The 20,282-nt window shown below is 37.8% G+C and overlaps 1 protein-coding gene across 2 annotated transcripts in view; it reads left to right on the plus strand.

Moving 5' to 3' along the window:
• VPS13B (vacuolar protein sorting 13 homolog B) overlaps positions 1–20,282 on the plus strand; it is a 1,996,594-nt gene that overhangs the window by 1,968,275 nt on the left and 8,037 nt on the right. For both annotated transcript variants that reach the window (XM_053715243.1, XM_053715242.1), the window contains exon 59: positions 10,002–10,178. In XM_053715243.1, the coding sequence (XP_053571218.1) occupies positions 10,002–10,178 (177 nt within the window). The remainder of the gene's footprint in view (positions 1–10,001; positions 10,179–20,282) is intronic.

A 20,282-nucleotide genomic window follows, 5' to 3' on the forward strand; every position in this document is an offset into this window, starting at 1 on the left:
TCTATTTTAAGCTGTTTTAGCGCCTGTGTTTTTTGAATTTTGTGGTCTCTTTTCAGAGTCCATATATATTCTATTTAAATCACTTTAGCAATTGAGGTTGGGAGTTTCCTCTTTATCATCACAGGTTTAATAGTTTCCTTTTTGCGCAGTTAACCCTTTCGTTTTTTTGTCATGTAATACTGAAAAACAGAGGTTTAATGGCTTTTTCATTCTATACAGCAGCAGTCCCTATGACTAAGGATTTTAGGCAATACTGTAGATTAATATAACAACCCTGCTCCTGTGTAAATAAATTCCTTACATTTTCTTTGACTAAGTACTGACTTATGAAAAATTAATGTTTGTGTTTTTTCCCAGTCCTACAAAATTTTGAGTTTCTTTTTGATCTTATTTGTCTTTGTTAGTTTATGACTGCAAAATGGTTGAATTGCACAAAACCACAGAAAAAGGGCAGATTAGCCTTCCTGGTTGGTTACTTTAATAAGATGTGATACCTTTAAATGAACCGGCACATCTGTCCTGCAAGGTAATCTAATGCATAAGTCGCTTAGACAGCCAAGGTCTTTATCACAGCTGATTTGTCAGCAAAAGGAAATAACTTGCTTTTTTCTATGATTAGAACCAGATTAATTCTTAAAGGTATTCTTCATCCTTTAAAAAAAAAAAAGAAGCTTATCAGGGGATGATTGTTTTCAAATATATTGGTGTTATTGGAAAACAAAAACTTTCAACTGATTTTACTCACATTGTCAATCTAACATTGGGTTCCACACTTGCATTTTTGGTATCTGCACATGATCTATTGTTGCATCAAAATTATTGTTACTCCCAGCTCATATTAAAAATGCTTATGAGGACATTATGGTTTTAACAAATAAAAGAGAAAATTAATTGTGCTGTTTTGTATAGATAGAGTTGAAGTATTCATTCAATGCTTTTCAGAATAAATAACAAAAATGAATCCACAACATCACTATAAAGACAGACTGTTTATACTATATTACTATGATTTTGTTTTGTTAAACACGTACATTATTGCAACAGAGAGTGTCATTATCCGTTAGCGAATTAACAGTATTACAGCATATACAATAACCTCTTTTGCATATATCAGAATTTTTTCACAGGATTATTTGCTGAACAGAAACAAATATGGAAGTAATACCTGGGGCGTATTTTGGCCTAGGCAAACAAGGCACTTGCCTAGGGAGGCAGATTGTGAGGGGGCAGAACTCTTTTTGTGGCTATATTTGTAAGAAGCTTACAGTTATTTTAGAAGTTTTATACAGGTATATAATGAGAGATTTTGCCCAAATAGCTTACATTCTAGGGGGTAAAGACTACCCATTGAGCTTACAGTTTAGATGTAGCTCTGAACCTTTCTTTTATTCCACCAGCTATTGCCTTTAGTTCTGGAAGTTTTAGTTGGGGAAGTATTGTTTGGTTTATATATATATATTGCAGCAATAGATGTGTGTGTGTCTGTGACTGTATGTTTGGAAATGCCATTAAAAAAAAAAAATCACATTACTCTCTGACCTAAATATATTAAAGGGATAGTAAACCCTAACATTTTATTTTATGATTCAGATAGAACATACAATTTTAAACAACTTTCCAATTTAATTCTATTATCAAATTTTCTTCATTCTCTTGTTATCCATTGCTGAAGGGACAGCATTGCACTACTGACAGGAAGCTGAAAATATCTATTTAGCCAATCACAAGATACAAATGTGTGCAGGCACCAATCAGCAGAAGCTCCCACTAGTGTATGATATGTGTGTATTCATTTTTTAACAAGGGATACTAAGAGAATGAAGCACATTTGAAAATAGAAGTGAATTTAAAAGGGTCTTAAAATGACATGCTCTATCTGAATCATGCAAGTTTAATTTTGACTTTCCTATCCCTTTAAGGCCTAAAACCTTGGGGAGGCAGCAGAATAGGTGCATAGGGCAGCACAAAATCTAAATATGCCAATTAATAATACTTAATTAGATGTTTACAAACGTATTTAAAAATAAAATGAATCTGATGTTACAGCTGCTCCCTTTCAATCACCTATGTAAGGCAAGCACAGGGCAGATTTAGGTAAGGTTGAATGGTTACCATTATCTACTGTTCTCCCCTCATGAGGTCTCTATTGAGCTGTTGCCATCTTCTTAGACCAACAACAAGAATTATCAATAGCAAAAATGTTCAGTTTTGCGGACACAAAAACCATGGAACATATTCGTAGCTCTGATTTTTACCAGAGAGACGCAATAACTAGCGCAGAGGGAGGCCATCTGGTTATCCCGGATTTATAGCAGTACATTTTATTATTATTTAACAACAAAAAAAAGAAGAATCCTCCGTTAAAAGAATAAAAATAAAAAGAGGTTACTCCTAAACCCACTTAGTCTATGCCTTGTGGACCTTTTTTATTTTACCTTATCTAGAGTTGCAGAGGTTTGTAAGCTTGTCTGAAATAAAACTATAATGTATTGCTTTCATTTGACCAACATAAGTCCAGAAACCACCATCAAGCCCTCTCAGTACTTAAGCACTTAAAGGGACAGTAAAGTCATAATTAGACATTTAGACAGAGCATATGATTTTAAACAACGTTCCGATTTACTTCTATTATTTTATTTGCTTCCTTCTTTTGCTATCCTTTGCTGAAAGGTTTAGCTAGGCAAGCTCAGGAGCAGCAGAGAACCTAGGTTCTAGCTGCTGATTGGTGGCTGCATATACTGTGTATTCTGATTGTCATTGGCTCACCCATGTGTTCAGTTAGAAACCAGTAGTGTATTGCTGCTCCTTCAACAAATGATACCAAGAGAATGAAGCAAATTTGATAATAGAAGTAAACTGGAAAGTTGTTTAAAATTGTATGTTCTACCTAAATTATGAAAGCAAGTTTTGGGGTTTTATGTCCCTTTAATTTACATGGCTGCCCCTTGCTCTTTTCTGAAACAAGAAAGAATACCTCTTTTTAGCCCACTGAAGACAAAACTCCCACTATCTTTATTCACTCAGCCTGAGCCCGCAGTCAATTTAAACACTTTTGCTTTGGGTCCTGTTTTACAGATGCAAGGTACAATGCAGCCCTTTTGAGTACCCCAGGGCATCCTATACAATCCCTTGAATATTGGTTGCACATTACTGCTTAAAATACAAGGCAACTCCTGTCTTCTTTTCCTCAAATTGAAGTTGAACATGTGACCAGTAAAAGTGCTATTTGTCTTAATAATATCTTAAAGGGACAGTCTACACCAGAATGTTTATTGTTTGAAAAGATAGATAATCCCTTTTTTACCCATTCCCTAGTTTTGCATAACAAACACAGTTATAAAAAATATACGTTTTACCTCTGTGATTACCTTGTATTTAAGCCTCTGCAAACTGCCCCCTTATTTAAGTTCTTTTGACAGACATCCATTTTAGCCAATCAGAGCTGGCTCACCTGAACTCCACGTGCATAAGCGCAGTATTATCTATATGACACACATGAATGAACTGTCAAAATGCCATGAGAGAAGAGGCGGCCTTCAAGGGCTTAGCAATTAGCATATGAACCTCCTAGGTTTAGCTTTTAACTAAGAATACCAAGAGAACAAAGCAAAATTGGTGATAAAAGTAAATTGGAAAATTGTTTAAAATGACATTCTCTATCTGAATCATGAAAGTTTATTTTGGACTAGACTGTCCCTTTAAGCATTGGCAGTTATACTTCCTGACTCTAATACATATTGTACCTGAATGTACTTTACATGACTTTGCATAAGTGTTTGTGTATATAGCAACAAGAAACGTTTTATTATACCCAGTGACTCTGCATCAATAGATTGATTTCTGCAGATGAGAACATGTTAGGATAGCTTTGCTTTGGTCTGACAGAAGCTGTATCCTCAGAGCTGCAGTGTTTCACAAGATGTTTCCATGTTCCTAATCCCTTGGCTGGAAGCGAGGGCTGCAGTGTACTTCAGCCAAATGGTTAGAGCAGGCAATTTTAAGATCAAAGACATTCCATGGCAAAAGGTTGCAGGAGAATACTAGTGGTCTAATCCTAATCTCTAGTACTTTGGTCCTAAAATTGCAACCACAAGCCTCAAAAGGTCCCCAGAGGAAGTGGTGAAACACTGCATGCTGGGTAAGTGATTTATGTTCTAGCATTCAGCAATGTGCGTAGTGTCACAAATTCTACTTAGAGGTGGCAGAAAAGTTATTAAAATTGTACTATGCCTAACTATGGATGCCACCAAAAACTCTGGTATATGATCTGATAGATATTTAGTATAGCAACCTTCTGAAAAATAATAAAATACAATTAGCTTGAACCTTATATTGCAGTTAAAGGAACATTCATTTTTATATATGCTTCAGAAATAAACCACTGCATTGAAGATATATCTGCATACAATATTAATGTGTTAAAACTGTCATTTTGTTATTGTTTTGCAATCCGGGGATGCACTTCTTTGCTGTGGCTAATGAGGGACATATATAAATGAGCTCCTGCACTGATCTACTAATCTCTGTGCAGCATGTAGGAGGGTCAGAGTTCCTCATTTTATGTAGTACCCTCCAATCTCTCAGGGGGCAGTGGAAAAACTACAATATTCAGATTTAAATTAATTAAACGAAATAGAAACAGTGAATGAGGATATTGTTTATTTAACATCCCTTCCAATTTATTTATTTATTTATTTATTTATAAAATATTTTACCAGGAAAGATACATTGAGATTTCTCTTGTTTTCATGTCCTGGGTACACAAAACATTGCATTGATACAATGGGTACAATAAAATACAAAACAATAATAATACATGATATATGCACAAAAATTTAACATAGAACAGGTAGGAAATATATAATCAACCATGACAGGTGCATTCTGTTTTGAGATATGTAGAGAGGGATCTCTTAAAGGATATTAGGCATGGGGAAGGTTTGAAAGTGTGTGGGAGGTCATTCCATAATTGTGGTGCTCTGTAGGAAAAGGAGGATCAAGCTGCTTTCTTTTTGTATTGAGGCAAGCTAAATAATGTGCTGGTACTAGATCGGAGGTTATAGGAGGTGGGAATAACTGGTGAGAGCATACTGCTCAGGTAGGGTGGGAACTTCCCAGAAAAGCTTTTAAACACAAGGCAGGAAAGATGGAGGGTGCGTCTGGATTCCAGCGACAGCCAGTTTAGTTCTTTTAGCATGTCACAATGGTGGGTCCTGTAGTTACATTGTAGCACAAAGCGGCAGAACGAGTTATACAATGTATTAAGTTTATTAAGGTGAGTTTCCAGTGCAGGTGCATATACTACATCCCCATAATCCATGACTGGCATCAGCATTTGCTGTACAATATTTTCCTTTACAGTAGGGCTGAGGCAGGATTTGTTTCGGTACAGGGCACCTATTTTTGGATAAAGTTTAGATGCCAGTTTTTCTATATGGATGCAAAAAGATAGATTGGGGTCTAACAACATACCCAAGTATTTAAAAGAGTAGACTGCGGTCAGTGTGCAATTTGATTTTGTTTTGATGCATAGATGGGAATTGTGTAGTTTGTGTAGTTTAGGTCCCATTCCAAAGATCATTGTGACAGTTTTGTCAGTGTTTAGGAAGAGTTTTTTTTTTGAGATCCACTTTTCTACCTCTGTGAACTGGTCTTGGAGCACTGCTTCAAGCTGCGGTAGATCGGAATTGTTTGCATAGATTACCGTGTCATCTGCATACATGTGTACAGTTGAGGATTTGCAAACATTAGGCAGATCATTTATAAATAATGTGAATAGCAGGGGGCCGAGAATGGAACCTTGGGGAACACCACACGTGACTGGGAGAGGGAGGGAGTCGCTGTCAGAAATGGAGACATATTGTGATCGATCCGATACATATGGTCGAAACCAGGTTAGCAGACGATCACCAATACCTGAGTTTTTTAGTTTGAGCAGTAGTATGTCGTGGTCTACTGTGTCAAAGGCCTTTGCAAAATCAAGGAAAATAGCTCCAGTTAGGTCTCCTTGTTCCATTCCAATTTGGATGTCGTTTCAAACTTTTAGAAGGGCAGTTGTAGTGGAGTGATTGGTACGAAAACCTGATTGATCAGGGGTCAGATAGTTAGATTGTTGGTAATATTCACATAAATGCGTATGGACCCATTTTTCTAAGATTTTTTACAATACTGGTAGCAATGATATTGGGCGATAGTTAGAAACCAAGGTTATCTTCCCACTTTTATGGATAGGCACTACTCTTGCAGTCTTCCAAAGTTTGGGTATGTATCCAGACACCAAGGATTCGTTAATTAGGGTTGTGACAGGTTTAGCAATTGCTGGCGCACTAAGCTTCAACAGCATTGCTGGGATTAATGTAATCAAATGTACTGACTTCTCATTCATTTATATTCTCACTATTATTGTTAAGGCAGATATGTCCCTACAGTAATTGAAGTAATTGAAATAAATCTATTTTTTTTTTCTTAATCGCCTGTATTTTGTATTTGCTGTTACTTTTTTACAAGTTTTATTAAAGTTTCATAAAACAAAATGATATAGTTTACTACAACTGCAAAAGAATTAGTGGCAAAGAAAAAAGTATCCAATTGCAAACGGACATACATAAGACAACTATAAATGATCGCCGTAGTACAAATTGATTCTTAGTTACTAATATAGAGTGCTCAATCCAAAGATTTAGTTTGAAGAGCTACTAAATACTGTTGGTTACTATTTAATACAGAACGAAGAGAAAGGGATAGGGGGGAATCTATCCCCAATGATTAATTGTTTGAAGCATCTATAAATGGTTGAAATAAATAGAAAACTTTTGAACTCACCTGGTGGCCAGGTTCAGTATTTCCCAACAGTAAGGAATGAAGCCGTGGACTCTCCTTATACAGAAGGAAATTACATTATCTGGTATGCATAATTTATGTTTTTCTTTGTATTTTCATAGAAAATGCCTTGCTAATGTTAGCAATGAGAAAACTAGATATGGTCAATAGGAATTTGCTGTTCTCCTGGTTACACAGATACCAATATGTAAATGTTTCCTTAATCCTACAGCTAGCGCAGCCTATGTATTTTTGACAAATGATAGGTCTGCATAAGCCTGATATTTTCATAAATGAACTAAAAATGCTGACTTAGCTATCAGGGCTAAACATTCCCCCAGGCTCAGTATAACCCGTAATCGGTGTGTATTTGTTAATGGTACACACTTTAGTGGCGGTAGGTATTTTGTTTGTGATCCCTTCTCCCCTGCAAAAAAAATAAAAGCTATACGTATAACAAGACGCATTCTATTATAAAGAGAAAAGGCAGAAATTATTCAGCCCATAAAGGTAAAGTACTGTAGTGTTAAGACCAGTCACCTGTGAAACATCTTGTAAGTTTGTGATTGGCTAAACAGATTACAACCATATTGCGTGACTAAGATCCCAATTTTAATATAAAAGCATATTTAATTTTGCAGGCAATTTTTACAGCATTTAAAAATTATTTGTTTATTTGCAAATGGATGTGCACCAATACCCCTGTTTTGTGTGTGTGTGTGTGTGTATATATATATATATATATATATATATATATATATATATATATATATATATATATATATTCCCTTATGTATCATTTACAGATAGTGCCTAATAACAGATAATCCATTAAACATGCTGAATGTAAACCTGGGATTTAATAAAGATCTTTTATTGCAAAATAAATGCAATAACGTAAATCAGAGTAATCAAAGGAAAATCAATGTAATTACTATTATTCCTACTCCTCTTCTCTGAAGCATAAAGTTAATTGTATATTTTATTTGTTAGAATAAGTGCCTAGTACTAAAGCAAATGCTTTATTTTCTCTAATGCCAAGCACACATAAGTTAGTATTCTCGAGAGAAGTTAGCTTGTACAAATGATATTAAGCCAACAGAAATACTGCTAAAGTCTCCAGAGATGTGACATTGACTATGGACAGTATTTAATATTTGATATCTAAAATAAATTAGTGTGTTGGGTTATTTTACACGCAGATATTAAATTGCCAAGCTTTTCAAATACATCTTAGCGATGAAAAGTATTTAATGCAGATATTCATATACATATCTTAAAGGAACAGTCTACTCCATAATTGTTATTGTTTTAAAAGAGAGATAATCCCATTATTAAACATTTGCTCAGTTTTGCACAACCAACACGGTTATATTAAAGGGACAGTCTACACTAAAATTGTTATTGTTTTAAAAGATAAATAATGCCTTCACTACCCATTCCCCAGCTTTGCACAACCAACATTGTTATATTAATATACTTTATAACATTTAAACCTCTAAATTTCTGCGTGTTTCTAAGCCACTAGAGAGAGCCTCTTAATCACATGCATTTGTATTTGCTTTTCACAACTGGAGACTGCTAGTTCATGTGGGCCATATAGATAAGATTGCTTTAACGCCCGAGGAGTTATTTAAGATTTAGCACAACACAATACTGAATGCAAGTCAAGACAAGAGCTACCAATCACCAGCTAGCTCTCAGCAGTGCATTGGTGCTCCTGAGTTTACATAGGTATACTTTTCAACAAAGGATATGAAGTGAACAAACTAAATGTAATAATAGAAATAAACTGGTAACTGCATGCGCTATCCAAACCATTGCAGTTTTATGTTCCTTTAGTTTAAAGGAATACGAAACCCATTTTTTCTTTCATGATTCAGATAGAGCATGCAATTTTAATTAACTTTCTAATTTACTCCTATTATCAATTTTTCTTCGTTCTCTTGGTATCTTTATTTGAAAAAGCAAATAAAAAAGCAGGACTGTAAGCTTAGGAGCCCGCCCATTTTTGGTTCAGAACCCTGGGTAGCCCTTCCTGATTGGTGGCTTCATTTTGCCAGGTCCCAGTAATAAATTGCTACTCTGGAGCTGACTTTTATGTGCATGAATAAGGGGTAGACAGGCATTTTGAATTATATTCAATGGCAGTTAAAAAAAAAGTTAATAAAGTAATTATTTTAGAAGCAGTGGTGTATTTTATTAAAAACACTGTGTAAATGACCTTACAATGTTTTAAGTCGGTGCAGTTTTTTTTTGTTGGCTGCTTATGTTCTGCACAAATGAAATAAAAGCATCAAAGCACAATACATATTCTCTAGCAGGTATTAATGTAATAACATTTTATGTTGCTGTTATATTACATTGAAAAAGGTCATGGGAAAATCCTCATTTTTAGCCATCTTTAGTGAGCCCCAAATATTTTCAACCATTTACTCCACTGAGATATGTCAGTATTAAGAAGGAACTTTTTTGTGTGGAGACAATTGGCAGGCGTACTATAGTGACAGATTTTTGAATATCACCTTCTTTTACAAAGTCTATGCAAGTCTCTAAAGTTCATATATCTTTAGAAAAAAAAGACAACCTAGTAAGACAAAAAAAGAAGAAAAAAACACACACCATAAAACAGTTAGGAATCTGGGTGTCCCATGATGAAGTTAATACTGTATTATTCACTCCAATGATATTAAGTGTTTCAAGACCAAACTCAAAGGATGATCATATTTCACAAGCTGTATTAGTATTTAAACAACTAACAGAATAAAGCCAAAAAGTAGGGGGGGGGGATATATTGACTTAACATAATTACTATTGTCTGTCTCAAAGCCTGGGTTTAGCAAAGGATGACAAATTTCAGTTCCACTAGAGCAAGACAGTTTCCAGTGTCTTTTCAAGAACATGCATACATCATTAGTCAGGCCTAGCTACAGCAAGTGCTTAGAGAGCAGAATATGGAACCTGATTGGATCATACAATTTATGAATATTTTAAGAAGTCAGGTTCTCAGGGCCAAGCTGAAACCAAAGTAGCATTAAGATAATGGAGTAATGCATTAGGCAAGAGGTGGGAGGTGCAGCTGTGTCCAAACACAACTCTATTCCAGACTTAAATGTTCCCTCTTGGTTTGCATTTTCTCTCTTATCTAAATTAATAGTAATGACGTATTGCTGTTATTTCAGGTGCAATAGCTGGCATTGTAGATCAGCCTATGCAGAACTTTCAGAGGACGTCTGAGGCCCAGGCATCAGCAGGGAACAAAGCAAAAGGAGTCATCTCTGGTGTGGGAAAGGGAATTGTTGGAGTATTTACGAAGCCCATTGGAGGAGCGGCGGAGCTGGTGTCACAGGCAGGATACGGTAGGTTTCATATTGATTAAATGATGTTGTCACTTTCAGAGCTGAATGTAAATGGTCTGGAACATAGTTAAGGAGAATTGTTTTTATACTTAATTGGTAAGATAAGAGAGTTTGTTAGACAGAGAGACAGAAAGAGCAATTAGCACTTATAAAATTTTATAAATGTGTCCCAAATGCTCCCAAACTACAGTATAGTGTATTTAATTTAAAAAATAAAGATAGCAGCATCTGGAAAGTGCCTTTACATAGCGGTCTATGGGAACTGTGTGTTCCCAGTAAATATATATGTATATAATCATATTTGTATTTGCTGCCATCGCTGCGCTACTTACGCCCTTCTCTGTGCTAGAGACGGCATCAGAACAAGGTTCCCATTGGAGCCTATGGAAGTGCACTCTTGTGAGCACAATGCTTCCGAGCAAAGCAAGCTCGCAATCACATTGCTGACAAATTTCATGAAAGCAATATTTAGTGTTCCACTTGTAATCTGGCCCTATATACATTCTATAAACAAAGTATTTCTCTTGTAAGGTGTATCCAGTCCACGGATTCATCCATTACTTGTGGGGATATTCTCCTTCCCAACAGGAAGCTGCAAGAGGATCACCCACAGCAGAGCTGTTTATATAGCTCCTCCCCTTAGTGTAGTTTATCTTCAATCAAAAGTTTGTTATTTTTAAACGGTGCCGGCGTTGTACTGTTTTTACCTCAGGCAGAAATTAGAAGAAGAGTTTTGCCTGAGGTTTTTGATGATCTTAGCAGGTTGTAACTAAGGTCCACTGCTGTTCTCACACATAACTCATGAGTATGGGAAAACTTCAGCTGGGGGAATGGCCTGCAGTATTAACTGCTCTGAGGTATGTTCAGTATATTTTTTTCTAGAGAGATAAGGTCTAGAAAATGCTGACAGTGCCTGATATATTTAAGGTAAGCCTGATTACAGTGATTTAACAAACGACTGGCATCATGCTTGCAGTAAAGGGTAATATTCATGTTACTTGCTCTTATTACTTAGTATGTAAAACGTTTGCATGATATATAAAAAACGTTTTTTACTGAGGGTGATAAATCTTTATTTGGGGCCTAGTTTTCCACATGGCTGACTAGATTTCTCCTAGGAGTAGTTATTATGGCCCTTTCACTTTGAGTGCATGGTGGGAGGGGCCTATTTTTGCGCTCTAATTGCGCAGTAGTTTTTACATTCTGAGACATCCAGCTTCCCTGAAGGAGTCCCCTGACATATTGGACCTCTGTAAAGGGTTTTTGTGCCTACAAAAGTTGTTTTATGGGCAGGTAGGAGCCACAGTAGAGCTGTGGCAGTTTGCTTGTGACTTATAACGGTTTTACTGTTTTTCTGCTTTGTTTTTGAGCCTGAGGGGTTAATCATCCATTTGCAAGTGGGTGCAATGCTATTTTAGTCTATTATGCACACTGTAAAAATTTCGTAGAGTTAACCGCTTTTTTTCACTGTTTTGCAGTTTTTGTGTTTGTTTTTTTCCCTTAAAGGCACTGTACCGTTTTTTATATTCTGCTTTTTCACATTAATTAAAGTGTTTTCCAAGCTTGCTGGTCTCATTACTAGTCTGTTAAACATGTCTGACATAGAGGAAACTGCTTGTTCATTATGTTTAGAAGCCATTGTGGAACCCCCTCTTAGAATGTGTACCAAATGCACTGATCTTACTATAAATTTTAAAGACCATATTCTGGCTTTAAAAGATTTATCACCAGAGGAAATTGACAAGGGGGAAGTTATGCCGACTAACTCTCCCCACGTGTCAGAGCCTATAACTCCCGATCAAGGGACGCCAAGTACATCTAGCGCGCCCATTGCGTATACCTTACAAGACATGGCGACAGTTATGAATCATACCCTTACAGAGGTATTGTCCAAACTGCCAGGGTTACAAGGAAAGCGAGACAGCTCTGGGGCTAGAACAAATACAGAGCTCTCTGACGCTTTAGTAGCTATGTCTGATATACCCTCACAATGTGCAGAAGCCGAAGCAGGAGAGCTTCTATCTGTGGGTGATTTTTCTGACTCAGGGAAGACACTTCAACCTGATTCTGATATGTCTACATTTAAATTTAAGCTTGAACACCTCCGCCTGTTGCTCAGGGAGGTTTTACCAACTCTGGATGACTGTGACGCCATTGTAGTCCCAGAGAAATTGTGTAAATTGGATAAATACTATGCAGTGCCTGTTTGCACTGATGTTTTTCCAATACCTAAGAGGTTTTCAGAAATTATTACTAAGGAATGGGATAGACCAGGTGTACCGTTCTCTCCCCCTCCTGTTTTTAAAAAGATGTTTCCTATAGATGCCGCTACACGGGACTTGTGGCAAACGGTCCCTAAGGTGGAGGGAGCAGTCTCTACCCTAGCGAAGCGTACAACTATCCCTGTCGAGGACAGTTGTGCTTTTCTAGATCCAATGGACAAAAAATTAGAGGGTTATCTTAAGAAAATTTTTATTCAACAAGGTTTTATTCTTCAGCCCCTTGCATGCATTGCCCCTGTCACTGCTGCTGCGGCCTTCTGGTTTGAGTCTCTAGAAGAGGCTCTACAGGTAGAAACCCCATTGGATGATATCCTTGACAAGCTTAAAGCTCTTAAGCTTGCCAATTCATTTGTTTCTGACGCCGTTGTTCATTTAACCAAGCTAACGGCTAAAAACTCAGGTTTTGCTATTCAGGCGCGTAGGGCGCTATGGCTCAAATCCTGGTCAGCTGACGTTACTTCAAAGTCTAAGCTTCTCAACATTCCCTTCAAGGGGCAGATCCTATTCGGGCCTGGACTGAAGGAGATCATTTCTGATATTACTGGAGGAAAAGGTCACGCCCTTCCTCAGGATAGGTCCAACAAATTAAGGACCAAAACAGACTAATTTTCGTTCCTTTCGAAACTTCAAGAGTGGCGCAGCTTCAACTTCCTCTAATACAAAACAAGAGGGAAATTTTGCCCAGTCCAAGCCGGTCTGGAGACCTAACCAGGCTTGGAACAAAGGAAAGCAGGCCAAAAAACCTGCTGCTGCCTCTAAAACAGCATGAAGGGTCAGCCCCGGAAACGGATCTAGTAGGGGGCAGACTTTCTCTCTTCGCCCAGGCTTGGGCAAGAGACGTCCAGGATCCCTGGGGTTTGGAAATTGTGTCCCATGGATATCTTCTGGAGTTCAAAGCTTCTTCCCCAAAAGGGAGATTTCATCTCTCACAATTATCTGCAAACCAGATAAAGAGAGAGGCATTCTTACATTGTGTTCAAGACGTCCTAGTTATGGGAGTGATCCACCCAGTTCCAAAGGAGGAACAGGGGCAAGGCTTCTATTCAAATCTGTTTGTAGTTCCCAATCTTAGATCCTTCAAGATGGAGACTATTCGAACCATCCTACCTATGATCCAGGAGGGTCAATATATGACTACCGTGGACTTAAAGGATGCTTATCTTCACATTTCGATACACAGAGATCATTATCGGTTTCTCAGGTTCGCTTTCCTAGACAGGCATTACCAGTTTGTGGCTCTTCCCTTTGGGTTAGCTACGGCACCAAGAATCTTTACAAAGGTTTTAGGGTCATTCCTAGCGGTCCTAAGGCCGCGGGGTCTAGCAGTAGCCCCTTACCTAGACGACATTCTGATACAGGCGTCGAATTTTCAAATCGCCATGTTCCATTCGAACATTGTTCTGGCATTCCTGAGGTCTCATGGGTGGAAAGTGAACGAAGAAAAGAGTTCTCTATCCCCTCTCACAAGAGTTTCCTTCCTAGGAACTCTGATAGATTCTGTAGAAATGAAGATTTACCTGACAGAGGCCAGGTTGTCAAAACTTCTAAATTCCTGCCGTGTTCTTTATTCTACTTCTCGCCCTTCAGTGGTTCAGTGTATGGAAGTAATCGGCTTAATGGTAGCGGCAATGGACATAGTGCCGTTTGCCCGCCTACATCTCAGACCGCTGCAACTCTGCATGCTCAGTCAGTAGAATGGGGATTACACAGATTTGTCCCCTCTACTAAATCTGGATCAAGAGACCAGGGATTCTCTTGTCTGGTGGCTATCTCTGGTCCATCTGTCCAAGGGTATGACCTTCCGCAGGCCAGATTGGACAATAGTAACGACAGATGCCAGCCTTCTGGGCTGGGGTGCAGTCTGGAACTCCCTGAAGGCTCAGGGCTCGTGGACTCAGGAGGAGGCACTCCTTCCGATAAACATTCTGGAACTAAGAGCGATATTCAATGCTCTTCAGGCTTGGCCTCAGCTTGCTGTGGTCAGGTTCATCAGATTTCAGTCGGACAATATCACGACTGTAGCCTACATCAACCATCAAGGGGGAACAAGGATTTCCCTAGCAATGTTGGAGGTTTCAAAGATAATTCTATGGGCAGAGGTTCACTCTTGCCATCTATCAGCTATCCATATCCCAGGAGTAGAGAACTGGGAGGCGGATTTTCTAAGTCGGCAGACTTTTCATCCGGGGGAGTGGGAACTCCATCCGGAGGTGTTTGCACAGTTGATTCAACTTTGGGGCAAACCAGAACTGGATCTCATGGCATCTCGTCAGAATGCCAAGCTTCCTTGTTACAGATCCAGGTCCAGGGATCCCAAGGCAGCGCTGATAAATGCTCTAGCAGCACCTTGGTCCTTCAACCTGGCTTATGTGTTTCCACCGTTTCCTCTGCTCCCTCGTCTGATTGCCAAGATCAAGCAGGAGAGAGCTTCAGTGATTTTGATAGGCTGCGTGGCCACACAGGACTTGGTATGCAGATCTGGTGGACATGTCATCCCTTCCACCATGTACTCTGCAGCTGAGGCAGGACCTTTTACTTCAGGGTTCTTTCAACCATCTAAATCGATCATAAGATATGGTGTAAATATCTTCATTGGTGTGAATCCAAGGGTTACTCATGGAGTAAAGTCAGGATTCCTAGGATATTATCCTTTCTCCAAGAAGGATTGGAGAAGGGATTGTCAACTAGTTCCTTAAAGGGACAGATTTCTGCTCTGTCTATTCTTTTGCACAAACGTCTGGCGGATGTTCCAGACGTTCAGGCGTTTTGTCAGGCTTTAGTTAGAATCAAGCCTGTGTTTTAACCTGTTGCTCCGCCATGGAGTTTAAATTTAGTTCTTAAAGTTCTTCAAGGGGTTCCGTTTGAACTTCTGCATTCCATAGATATCAAGCTTTTATCTTGGAAAGTTCTGTTTTTGGTAGCTATCTCTTCGGCTCGAAGAGTTTCAGAGTTATCTTCCTTACAGTGTGATTCCCCTTATCTGATCTTCCATGCAGATAAGGTAGTTTTGCGTACCAAACCTGGGTTTCTTCCTAAGGTGGTATCTAATAAGAATATCAATCAGGAGATCGTTGTTCCGTCACTGTGTCCTAATCCTTCTTCAAAGAAGGAACGTCTATTACACAATCTTGACGTGGTTCTTGCTTTAAAGTTTTATTTAGAAGCTACTAAGGATTTTTGTCAAACATCTGCATTGTTTGTTGTCTACTCTGGACAGAGGAGAGGCCAAAAGGCTTCAGAAACTTATCTTTCTTTTTGGTTAAGAAGTATAATCCGCTTAGCTTATGAGACTGCTGGCCAGCAGCCTCCTGAAAGAATTACAGCTCATTCCACTAGAGCGGTGGCTTCCACATGGGCTTTTAAAAATGAGGCTTCTGTTGAACAGATTTGTAAGGCGGCGACTTGGTCTTCGCTTCATACTTTTTCTAAATTCTACAAATTTGATACTTTTGCTTCTTCGGAGGCTATGTTTGGGAGAAAGGTCTTACAGGCAGTGGTGCCTTCCATTTAAGCGCCTGCCTTGTCCCTCCCTTCATCCGTGTCCTATAGCTTTGGTATTGGTATCCCACAAGTAATGGATGAATCCGTGGACTGGATACACCTTACAAGAGAAAACAAAATTTATGCTTACCTGATAAATTTATTTCTCTTGTGGTGTATCCAGTCCACGGCCTGCCCTGTCATTTTAAGGCAGGTGTTTTTTATTTTTAAACTACAGTCACCACTGCACCCTATAGTTTCTCCTTTCTCTTGCTTGTCTTTGGTCGAATGACTGGTAGTGGCAGTTAGGGGAGGAGCTATATAGACAGCTCTGCTGTGGGTGATCCTCTTGCAGCTTCCTGTTGGGAAGGAGAATATCCCCACAAGTAATGGATGAATCCGTAGACTGGATACACCACAAGAGAAATAAATTTATCAGGTAAGCATAAATTTTGTTTTAGGCTATTCCCTGCCTCCCTCTAGTCATGGGTGCTGCCATGTTTAAATCTTTCACTACATTCCCATGCTGACTGGCTTGCATATTTGCTGCAACTCTCCTTCAGATACCTATAGTGTAACTTAGGTTCTATAATGGCAGCACCCATGATTAGAGAGAGGTGCATGAAATGATTTTAATGCTCCTTTCTTTCATGGTTCAGATAGACCTTGCGATTTTAAACAACTTTCTAATTTACTTCTCTTATCAAAATGTCTTTGTATCTTTTGTTGAAAAGCAGTGACATAAACTCAGGAGTGTGCATGTGTCTAAAGCACTATACGGCAGCAGTCATGCTAGAATGTTATCCATTTGCAAGAGCAGTAGATGGCAGCACTCTTTCCTGCCATGTAGTGTTCCCAATGCCTACCAAGGTATATTATCAAAACAGAACCCCATGAGAATGAAGCAAATTTGATCAATTTGATAAATATGTTCATTGGCTATCTGAGCATCTGCTCATTACAAACTACCTAGGTAGTAAAATGAGCCATCTGGATATGAGCACTGTTGCTAATTTTACCTAAGCGTTTAAATATAAATTTAGTAACAGAATCCCCAGCTAATTAGCAAGAGCATTTGTTTACTGTCAGCTCTAATAGTAATGTTCCATTGCAGGTCTTTCAGAAGGTATACCAAGACTCGCACTATTTGGTGTGAACATGACAGGAAGCTTGGTAAAATTCCAAGTAGGGCTTTCTGTGATTTCAGACCCTCACTGTTTGTGGTGAACCCTGTTGCTAAGTAATATCAATGTATCATTGTAAAGATTGTAGTAGTGCTCACAGATTATTTTAAGATCCATCAATTTCCCTTTGATTAACTATCTGAAAATTACTAAAGTGAAAATAAATTTGACCCAACGCTTATACCCAATTGCATATTAAACAAAGGATCAAATAAAAAGAAAAAACATAAGCGCACAAGCAACAAGCAATATCATTAAATATTCCCACAATGGGTCTACTGCTGGTCCGTTACCGAACACTGTCCTAAGAACTGGCTGACTCCCACATCACGTTATACGTCGAAGTGCAATCCAACGTGATACATCATGTCTCATCCTGTGCATACACCAACGCGTAGAACGTTTGAAAGGATAAAAACACACGCGAGAAGCAACATACTAATAAGAATTATCCTCCACAAATAGTGAAATGCATGGTCATTGTTTATAAAGTGAGAAATATGTAAATTCCAGATTGATAGTGAAAAGCACGGTCATTGTTTATACAGTGAGCAATATGTAAGTTCCAGATTGAGAGTGAAATGCATGGTCGTTGTTTATACAGTGAGCAATATGTAAGTTATAGATTGATAGTGAAATGCATGGTCATTATTTATACAGTGAGCAATATGTAAGTTCCAGATTGATAGTGAAAAGCATGATCCTTGTTTATACAGTGAGCAATATGTAAGTTATAGATTGATAGTGAAATGCATTGTCATTGTTTATACAGTGAGCAATATGTAAGTTCTAGATTGATAGTGAAATGCATGGTCATTGTTTATACAGTGAGCAATATGTAAGTTCCAGATTGATAGTGAAAAGCATGATCATTGTTTATAGAGTGAGTAATATGTAAGTTCCAGATTGATAGTGAAATGCATAGTCGTTGTTTATACAGTGAGTAATATGTAAGTTCCAGATTGATAGTGAAATGCATGGTCGTTGTTTATAAAGTGAGCTATATGCAAGTTCCACTAAGTTTTAAGGCACCTTCTGTAAGAGCACCCTATTTCATTGGAAGCAAAAACAGAAACTTCAGCGAGCGAGCACTATAAATATCAGTATGAAATTCAGCACACACATTTATAAAGAATTCCAAGTTTAAAGTTTATATCTGTAGCATTTAGTAGAACCACGAGTTGGAAATACATTTAGGTAATAAGTGTTTCAGCCTGACAAATATGTAAAGGATGTTCAATGTCTAATTATATTGTACCTACTCAGATGATGGCCACTTGTCTGGTTTGATGTATCCCGAAGAAATGGTTACCATAGTGAACCAGTGGAAAATGAAATCTTTCTAGAGGCAGTGTAAAGTTTTCTTGTTTGTATTCAATAACTACTCATACATTTATAAGTTTAACTTACAAATAAGATGGTATAAGATCCATCTCCTGAATGGCCAACTCTTTTTGTACTTACAATGCTGGTGCTACTGTCTAGTTAATAGACAGTCTGTGAACCTGCTCAAAAGCACTCAGATAATTGAAATAACATTCCCTCTGATCATTCAGTGGGAAAAAAAAAAGTTAGGCTTTATGTGACTGGTTTCTGTAAACCACATACAATGTCAGCTGAAGCGTCACAGGGAAGTTTAGAAAGGCACAGAAATGTGACATGTATGTTCAGTCAATATGAATCAATTTGACTCCAATTAACTCATGTACTCAACTTGAACAGAAGAGGTGAGACGATAATGAGTTTTTGTCATGAAGTGGTGTTTACACATAGACGTAGTGGGGGTATTTAACACAAGAAAAATAGAGATATAAAGTGTATTCATTTCTTTTTGGAGACTCTTAAACCAATATGAATTCATATAAAAAAAGGCAACAATGAACCTTGTGAAATACTGTTTTGAGTAAATAATTGTATATTTATCTTGAAATTTGCAGGAAATGCATGTTTATGCACAGGTGATACTACAGTATTCATGCTCACATGCTGCTTAAAAAACTTCCACAGCCTCAATGGTTGAAGGAGACAAGTTTTCTTGATTTTGTGAAGAACTGAGCGTCTACAGCAGCTTGTGTAATTTATTGTAGAGCTTATACCTGTATATATAGAGAAATACTAGTAGTGTCTTTCAGTCCTTTGGGTTCTTAGCAGAGTGGATGGGACATGTGTAAGGAAAATAAAACAGAAGGAATGTATAAAACATTATTCTTGATAAATTGGGCTGAATGATATTCCATCATTTTTATTGACTACATTTAGATTGACCGCATGGCGTAAAATGCTGTGGTAATGTACAACCTGTACTTAATGGGATTAGAGAATTGAAAGCATAAATGGAATTCATTTGTATTTGAGCTGCTGTTTAAAAATGCACCTGAAATGTACTTAAAAGCAATGGTGAAATGTAACGTTTCTACCATGTAACTTTTTATGAACTGGGATTTATTTTTGCAGTGGAAAAATCAAGTACATTTGCTGCATTTGCAGCTGAACATATTCCTTTTCTGTGGCTCTCTGAGGGATTCATGCCCCGTAAAAAGTTTTATGATACCGCTGAAGGTTTTACAAACCACTAATTCTTGGTCTAATGACCGTGCCTCATTTATAAAACCTTTACAAGCCAATAGAATGCGCACATGTCATATCATCTTCAGCTCTCAGTTTTCCACATTGAGACCTGTTTAAATACTTGACGTATTCATCCTGTGTCCTGGCATTAAGAGTAACGTACAGTGAACCGCATGTCTCCAAAGGGCTCATAAATGTATATGTATCAATGTTTAACAGCTGGATTAAGTAACTTAAATATAAATACTGTATCTAGGCAAACAGTTTGTTTTTTTCAATTTTACCATCCATGACACATATATAGAAGTATTTTACTATTAAGCAAGAAAGTTAACTAGAGGTTTGCCTATTCTCTGAATAAATTGTAAACGATGTGTGTGATACCGTCCGGGAATGGATAGCTCTCAAGGGTATTATGTTACAACTAATTGCTAGTATAATGTTGGCTTTCAAACATTCATTTTTTGGTTTGTAGCTAATGCAAGATCACTAAGGTTAAGTGCACAGCTATTGCATTTTAATGTTTAAAGAATTATCTACAAGCTCAACTCCAGCTTCCAAAGATGTTACATCATATTGAAGTTCTGTTA

Source organism: Bombina bombina, chromosome 5, assembly GCF_027579735.1.
Source record: "Bombina bombina isolate aBomBom1 chromosome 5, aBomBom1.pri, whole genome shotgun sequence".
Taxonomy (NCBI): domain Eukaryota; kingdom Metazoa; phylum Chordata; class Amphibia; order Anura; family Bombinatoridae; genus Bombina; species Bombina bombina.